Raw genomic sequence first — 8459 nt, forward strand, 5'->3', positions numbered from 1 at the left:
AGTTGAACCAGTCTTAGTCGGAAAGCACGGGAGATCACTTCGCCCACTGCCTCATCGCCTTTGATAATGTCCACCGCAGTTGTGGACGAAACGTCAGTAAGAAATTCCGATAGACCACGGCTTCAAAGCCCGGAAAACATTCCTAAATGTAATTTAACCGGGCGGGAAAGCCGTCAAAGTCTGATAAATCAGTGATTTTTTAAATAAAAACTGCAACACTGCCCTGTATATTATCCGTCCATTGAAGGCAAAATGTCGAACTAAACCAACCGATTTTCCGCAACCAGGTACGAACACCCATCGGTATTCAAACCGGAGCAACTGGTGCAAATCAAGCAATATTCTCTGGCCAGAGTCTTATGCGACAATGGCGACAACATCACTCGCATCACCTCCGATGTCTTCACCTTGCCCGAACTCCAAGACGGATTGAGGAGTTGCGACGAAATCCCCAAGGTGGATTTGCGCCTCTGGAGCGAGTGCTGCTCGGATTGCCGGCAAGTCACACATCTACAGCGTTGTACAGCCCAAAGGATTGTACACTAAGTACAGTTTTTTAGATATACCGGACAGCTGAACACCATCAGTCGCCTGAATGCGCGCAGCAGACGCAACACTGAGGTGGAAGAGCGCCAGGGCCACCAGCTGAAGAGCTTGAAGAGGCGAGTGGCCGAGTTGGAGGACAAGCTCGAGTTGGCTTTGAGGAAATTCGATGAGCTCTAAGCGCTTGCCAATAGTCTAACCAAAATGCTTCTTTGTTCATTACTTAACATTTTTTGTTCGTTCGTTTGTATATAAATAGACACCTTAACTAGTGAGGGAAAGACTCGATTAAGAAAGCAGTTCCCGATCACTAACGTCAATGTTTAACCGCCCATAGTGTTCGAGAGTTTGTAAAATACAGCCATTAACGCTTTGTATATCGTTCCATAATAAACGTATTTTATTAGAAATCAATGTGTTACTCGAACCATTTCAGCGGCCTTATCAAATCAAAAACCGCATATACTAATATTGCAAATGTATCAGCGCCTGCTGTAATTCTGCTTGGCCAGCTCGGGATTGAACTGGGCATTGTATCGCCTCGTGCTCTCCTTAGGAGGCTGCTTTTTCTCGTCGCCTCCTATCACTTTAGCCAGCAACTCCTCGCTCCTTCGCCGCTCCTCCTTCTCCCGCCGCAGCCTCTCCGCTCTTAGAGCCTCCAGTTTTCTCTGCTTCTCCGCCTCCTTGTCCGCACAGGGGGACACGATGTCTTCCGGAATTTTCCTTTTTTTGCTTTGCCTGCTCACATCCTCAAAGAACTCCTTTCGCAGCTCTGAATAGCGTCGAGCCTCCACGACTGCTGCCCGAGCTTTCTTGTGCTGTTCGCCGATTTTTTTCATCAACACCAAAGGATCCTCTCTCAGTTTACTTTTCAGGCTCACTTCCTTTATATCTTGGGCTCTATTGGGGGGTTGTTCATACCAACTCTTCTTCCCCAAGGCTTCATTGGTGTCCTGCCCCAAGTACGTCAAGTAGCCAATCTGCTTCTCGTATTTCTCCTTTTCGTCTTTCACCTCCTTCTCACGCTCCTTATTCGTTTGCTTCAGTTCAGCTCGGCCCTCTTCCAGATCTTCGAAAAAGTTCACATGCCCCGATTGGCAGGGTTTTTCACTAGAGTCAAGCGGAACGAAGGATGTCGTTTGAAATTCACCTCGGGACTTTTGTAGCAACAACTGACGTCTGGCCTCTTTCTCCTGTATGGACGAAAACACCCCTTTGAACCCTTTAATCGCTAAAGGTTTACGCAGGGGCGGATCCAGTTTTCTCAAAAAATGCTTGAATTCAAGAAGTTTTAGGTTTGCGTGGTTTTTTTTTGAGTTGCAAAATCCACTTGAACATGACGCTGCTTTTTGCGAAATTTCTCAAGAACCATTCGAGCCACAGAATTCGTTTTGGCATCGTTGGATAGAGAATTGAATAGGGGGGGTCATGACTCCCATGACCCCCTTGGGTCCGCCCTTGCTTTCCACTCAGGCAAAGGCAATGTTTTGGTACTTACCGCAAGCTTTACTCGCTCCTCTTTAGCAGTTTCCTCCTCTTTGGCTTTCGCCTCGTCTCTCCGCACTCTCGCTATGTTTTCCCTTGTTCGCACATGCCATCTTTTTTTCGGTAAAATATTCATTTTGCCTTAGAACGCCCCAAACTATCCTCCACTTGTTGTAAACAACTCAATGATGACATTTATTGGTTATGTTCACGAATGAATTTTCATGAGGAAAATTGCGGATGGACTTATGGCAACATCGCTCAGAGGCTTATTGGTATATTGAAGAGAGCTGGTATTGGCAGACCTTTACGGCTACTGCACTTGGATCACGGGGCCAAAGAGGGCAGCAGCAATACTGCAACCCGCTTAGTTTTTCGGTTGCCAGTGATTTCCGTTTTATGCGAAAATAAAGGATAAAAGTGCGGTTTTATGCGGCCATAAATGGAATCGAAAAGTGATTTTTGAAGAGCGGCATGGAATCGTACGAGCGATAAATTTTACTATTTCCCGACTTTCTAGGATTTTGTATTAAATGTCGAGCGCACGATGTTCGCTGGGTTTTATTCATTGAATAGCGCAGCACGCCGGTAAAGTCACTTGATTTGTTTATTAATCAATCAATCGATCACGGTGATTCGAATTTGACAGGGAAATTATATTGACAAGTGGCATGACAATTGTTCTAGAGTAATTAGCACACATTCTCTAAATCTACCGGGTTGATTCAGCAACCTCCGCGTCTGGTTCCGTAGTGTAGCGGTTATCACGTCTGCTTTACACGCAGAAGGTCCCCGGTTCGATCCCGGGCGGAACCACACTTTTGCCAAAAAACTTTTTGCAGTATTTGCAATTTTCGTCCGCCCGCTATTAACTAGCGCATACATTCACTAAATAAATACGAAAGCGAATGAAGATTTCCTCCAACTTGGGCCTCAAGACAGTTAAATAGTGATTTTTTCGTTTTAAGCCTGATGCCAAGTCGTTGAAAACCGAGCTGGGCGACTTGGCAGGGGTGAAAAAATGCGAGGGTGGCCTTGTTAAGGGGGGCGAAAAAATACGATCTACATTCCGTGGCAGTTATTAGAAGTCATTTTTTTCAGTAAGCTGATATGAGAGAAAACATTTTTCAAATTGGTAGAAAAGGAGTCTCCGTAGAAATTCCAGTTTTAATAGCCCCTCGATCGCACCCCACACAAAATCAGAAAACAGCCCCTTTTTATCCCGATTCCCTGTCGAATGGGAAAATTTTAAAAGCTCACTGCATGCTACTTTTTGTCGATGTCGTTCATGCGTGAATTTTAAAAGCCCTCAACTTCTTTAGGGAGGACGATGAACCACAACTGCCCGATTTTCCCCCGAAATTTTTCCCCAAATTTATATTACCGTTGCACAATCCGACTTCACTGCGCAAGATGCCCAGTGACGACAATCGTCTACCTACAGTCAAATTTGGTTGCAAATGTGCACATTTTTCGTCAAATTGAAGCGTTTTTTTGATTAAAAGCAAATAGTTAAGTTTTTCTGCGAATATGTCAAAAGCGATTTTCGAGGTCATTCCTTCAAACTAGAGTTTTTCGGGTTTTTAGGCCGGCGTACAATAGAATTTCTTCATGACGTTTGAAACGGAACAGGAAGAAATTCTATTGTACGACGGCCTAAAAACCCGAAAAACCCACTAGTTTCGAATATGTCAAAGTTGCTACTTGTCATTTTTTTCAATTATTAAAAGTTTACTGTCAAAATGCCGATTATGAATGATTTTTTTGTTTATTTGCCAGCTTTGAAGTTGGCTGTTTTTCAAGCAGTGTCGTTCCCGAAGGGCTCGGCACAACATCGACACTAGCCAATCTTTAACGCGATTGTTCTCCAGATTCTTTCAAGCACGACACTGATTTAGGAACAACAAATGAAAAATTAGCAGCTTTGGAAATTTTTCATTTTTTTCGGTTTCGGTTTTTTGGCCGACCAACAGTGTCTCTGTCCTACATAATTTGGGCATTTTTAATCAGGTTTCAGGCAGAAAAAAATGTCATTTTCAAACCGTGCGAAGCAAATTTGGAAAAGTTTACTCTAGGGAAAAAGCCGCAAAATGTTCCCAAAAAGTGGGCGGTTCTCCAAGAAAAACCATAACGCTTTGATTAAAATTACGATTGGTGTTTCATGAGAGCAATTTTTAGTTTACCATCACCGGCACCGATGTACTCGAAAACTCGCTTGTAAAACTGATTTTATCAACTGAAAAAAAAAACATTTCACAAGACCCGATTGCTCGTCTTACAAAAACACCCCAAACCTCCTTCAATTGGGTTCAGAAAGGAACCAAACCGGTTGTTGCTTGAAACAGTTGAAGCTCAACAGCGACCATGATGGGCAAATGTGGAAGAAAAAAGACCAACTGACGCATAACAATCGCATTAGTGACCGTTTAGTGCTGAATGACCGGCAGCGAAGGAAAAAAAATTCGGACAACAAAAGTCCCAGGGATTACAGGCGTAATGCCGGTGTGGTCCAGAAATATCGTCGGGAATTAATACGATTTTTTCCCCATATAAGTATATATAGATATACATTTTTTTAGGGCCTGAATAATTTGATTGGCCACGGCGTGGCCAGTGGCGCAGTCATCAGGATTTTGTCCTCAAAAAGACCTGCTCACTTTCGCCATCCACACGATTTGGGGCCTTGAGGAAGCAGAACACTGTTCTGAGCTTGTCAAGTCAATGTTGCATCTTCTTAGCCGGAGATTTGCAGACTTGCAGCGTTGTCGGAGGATTTTTTGCATAGTCGCGCCACTGAATCGGTAATCTAACCCACCGCAAGTTAAGGGCGCAAAAAAATAACCGAACCCGGGGGGTGAAGGATCTGTGGGGTCGCGATTCCGAGGGTGCAAAAAACTGGAGGGTAACTTTTTTATGAATAGGATTTCGAACGGAATTGCATTGTTGAACATCGTCGAGGGGTAATCGATAATAGTTCGATCGGATTTTTTTGGCCAGCTTGTTGTTGGCTAGGTAAGGGATGGAAATGGGGTAAAGATGGGCCCAGGTTTGCACCTTTCAGTTGTTCCAAGCCCGTCTAGCCGTGCAGATTCTTCTAGTTGTTCTGCAGTGAAAAATGTCCACGATTCCATTACTGGTGAGTGAATTGCCCCAATCACTAGCTCTAAGTCTGGTAGAACTAGAGGCCCGTTTAAAGCGTAAAAAGCCGCAGGGTTTCAAACCCCTATCGCTCAACTGGGCCAATGAGCGCGCGCTTTAATTTATGTAGCAAAAAAACCATTCCAACCAGCCCAAACACGTGTAAGAACAATGCCCTTATTACCCGGAGAAAATGCCGAACAAAGGCCCAAAGGGATTTTTTTCACCCAGTTTAATTTATGCGCAGTTTTTTGCTGCGCCCTAATTGCGGTAATCGGTAGGGTTGGCTGGTAATGCGCCCAAAACAAAAAAAAACCGGCTGCATTTCCGGCCCCGGGAACTTCTAATTCCAGCCTTAATATTGGCCGGGGGACTTTTTCGCAATTTTAGCCGCTCCTGCGACGTCCCGATTCGTCCCTCAGGAGGAGCCCTTCGGCCGTAAAAACTTTCTTCTGGCCCTTTTGTCCTTAATTTCGCGATCATATATGCCCTTATGGACCCTTAGATGGCGTTTTTTACGCCCGGTTTTGATTATACGAAACAACGCGTGTTTGCGCTTTTTTTTCTCTTTGCCGGTTCTAGTTTGGAATTTCATCGGGTTTCCTGCAGGAATTTGCAATTGAGGGCCAGTCGATCACCACCAGGTGAAAGTGGGTGAATGTACCGGGTGTCCCAATAAGTCCGAACTGGTTTAACATGCGCATTTTGATTTATTTTCCTGACTGCGTGTAATTGTAATTATATTCTTATTCTATGTTTGAATATCGTTGATTTCATTACATTTCTACATACTTATGAGTTTGTGTAAATTTTAAATCTGATGATGGCGCTGTTGTCTCGCCGAAACCTAATGAAATCAACGATGTTTCAAGATTTTAAAACCTTAGATTTGTCTTTCGAGAGACAAATTGAAGGTTTCAAGAAGGCAAAAACCTAAAAGAACGTAATGTTTACCAATTATGAGTTTGTGTAAATTTTAAATATGATGATGGCGCCGAAACGTAATGAAATCAACGATATTCGAATGTTTACTTCACACTTTGACTGAGACCCAGGAAGGATAAGAGTACATTAATATGGGCAGTAAAGCAGGAAGCATAGAGATGAGACCCGTTGGTTGCCAAGGTTCTGAAATTTTCAGAAATTCCCTTTTTTCTTAATCAAAAGTTGTCATTCATTGAAAAAATTGAAATCAGCTAAATTTTAGGAAAAATCGCGTCCTGTCAGCCCCCAATTTCCAGAAGAAACTTTCAAATAGGATCAAGTCACGCGAGTCATAAAAAACAAATCACGTCGCCTATTTGACAAATAGCCAAGTTTTTGGACCCAAAACTCTACAAAATAGAGCGTTTTTGAGTAGAAAGTCAAGGAAAAAAATTCAGTCGAAACTAAAAAACCACAGTTTTTCAACAAATTCCACGGTCTTCGGAGGCATGGAAGTTCTCCAAATAATTTATTACAAACTTTCGCATTTTCTGCTCGCGTTTTGCTAGAAAATAGTTAAATTTTTGTTCCCAATTCGAAGCTGCAAAGGGATTCCAAAACTGTTCACAAAGCGACGAAGGATTCGAAACTTATTCATAATTTTTCGCAAAAAATACCTTAAGATTGTCCGCATTTTCAAGTGAAACTAGAAGAAAACTTAACTGGGCCAAAACTGGAAAATTCTGGCGTTGCATTGGCGCACCAAGCCAATTGCGCAACACTGCGCCAACCCCCAAAAACTCACTGAGTGACCCAAGCCTACATTTGGAGTCCCTACGTTAAAAAATCAGCCAACTCAAGCCCTCGTTCTGCCAGCCTGTCCAGTATCGCTGTCCTTAAGCGTCGTCCTGGACAGAGCAACGGAAAAAATCCTTATTAGTATATCTCCACTGGTTAAACAAAGATAAAAACTCATGTGAGGCCTCCCAGGGCCGAAACGGCGGGGAGGCCGAGGAGAGGAAAGCCATTAGAAGCGGACGGCAGTTTTCTTATAATAATCTTTAGCGACTCTGGAGTTGGGGGCGGCGGGGCAAATTGAACCCAGTGGCGTAGATAATTACCAGGCTAAATTTTCGGGTTCTGCCACCCCCAGGCCAACCATCCACCTGGCAGGATCAGTAGGCTTTGCATGGCGGCATTGCACAGAGAAACAGCCTCAGTTGTCTCAGGCAAACAGCTGAAGAAAACCTGCAGGGCACGCTCGATCGGCGCCAATGAGTGTTTCGTGATGGGGGCGGCTAAAGGGCGGCAGTCGGCAACGTCCGAATTGGTCACCCTCGCTTTTTTAGTAATACCGTGGCCGTGTTTTTCGGCTCCAGATAATGTAATGAAGGGTTTGAGTTATGGCCTTATTAAATCTCTTTGTTTTCCTCCACCGTCGTCGTGTTTTATGCGTTTTATTATATTGTTGTGGGGGAGCGGGCCTTAAGTGGCCGCAGAACGGGGGGCGGTCAACTTAAAGGGCTCGGGGATCCGCTGTATCCAAACGAAACTTTCTGCTAACGTTAAAAAAACCGCGTTTGATCCCGGTGCAAGACATCGATGGTATCGGGCATACAAAATGAGCGGGGGGTGGAATATCGGCCAAGGGTGGTGGTGTTTTTGCTAGAAGGAATTAAAGCCCAATGCGAGGGGTGGCAAGATGGGAACGAGACAGAACTGGAAATGGATGATTGGGGGGTGGGTGGCCATTTTGAATTCGAATGGAACTAAGGCGAACACACTGTTTGAACAGTCGAACGGCCGCAAGAGCTTGTGTTCTTCAGATGATCATTTTGATCCAAAACCAATTTGCAAAACCCATATGAAGGTGGCTTAAATCTGCCCATTTAGGCATCGATTTGCTTCATAATTTGACTGCAGGTTTTCCACCACAAAATAAGCCCAGTCAACGCCAAGAACTGAGGCAAACTAATAACGAAACTGAGGAAACCATTTAAATGCATGAAACACTTCTATACATCCGTGCTTTAACAGCAATATCTGATTCAACAAAAATGAATCTTTTCGCATTACCGGGAACAATCGCTCAAGCTGGCACCCACGCAATATGTCAGAAAATATTTCTGACATGAGCAAATGTCAATATGGGGCCTCAAATAATGACGTCACTCCCAAATAGCTTGCGCAGAATACATCGAACACTCTTGATGGACTTTTTCTAGTCAAATACCCAAAAAAGCGTGTTCGAAAAAGTTTCAAAACGTGAAACCAATGGGTTTTTCGGGTTTTTAGGCCGTCGTTCGGTAGAATTTCTTCTTGACGTTTCGCAAGCACGAGTGGCTTGCATCTTCAGAAGTGGTTTGCTT

General features: G+C 43.9%; 2 protein-coding genes and 1 non-coding gene across 3 annotated transcripts in view; 2 read left to right on the forward strand and 1 right to left on the reverse strand.

Moving 5' to 3' along the window:
* Positions 1–8459, forward strand: part of LOC109542222 (peroxidasin) — a gene marked incomplete at its 3' end in the record, with an annotated part of 21748 nt that overhangs the window by 7289 nt on the left and 6000 nt on the right.
* Positions 908–2235, reverse strand: LOC109542226 (leukocyte receptor cluster member 1 homolog). The gene is made up of 2 exons (XM_019911362.2): positions 2042–2235; positions 908–1736 (listed from the first exon to the last, which is right to left on the reverse strand). The coding sequence occupies exons 1-2, from the start codon at positions 2162–2164 to the stop codon at positions 1026–1028; spliced, it is 834 nt and encodes a 277-aa protein (XP_019766921.2). The 5' UTR covers positions 2165–2235; the 3' UTR covers positions 908–1025.
* Trnav-uac lies at positions 2772–2844 on the forward strand. The gene has a single exon. It is a non-coding gene; the product is annotated as a tRNA-Val (tRNA).

Source organism: Dendroctonus ponderosae, unplaced genomic scaffold (assembly GCF_020466585.1).
Source record: "Dendroctonus ponderosae isolate FM_Combo_2020 unplaced genomic scaffold, Dpon_F_20191213v2 Dpon_F_20191213_9, whole genome shotgun sequence".
Classification (NCBI taxonomy): Eukaryota; Metazoa; Arthropoda; class Insecta; order Coleoptera; family Curculionidae; genus Dendroctonus; species Dendroctonus ponderosae.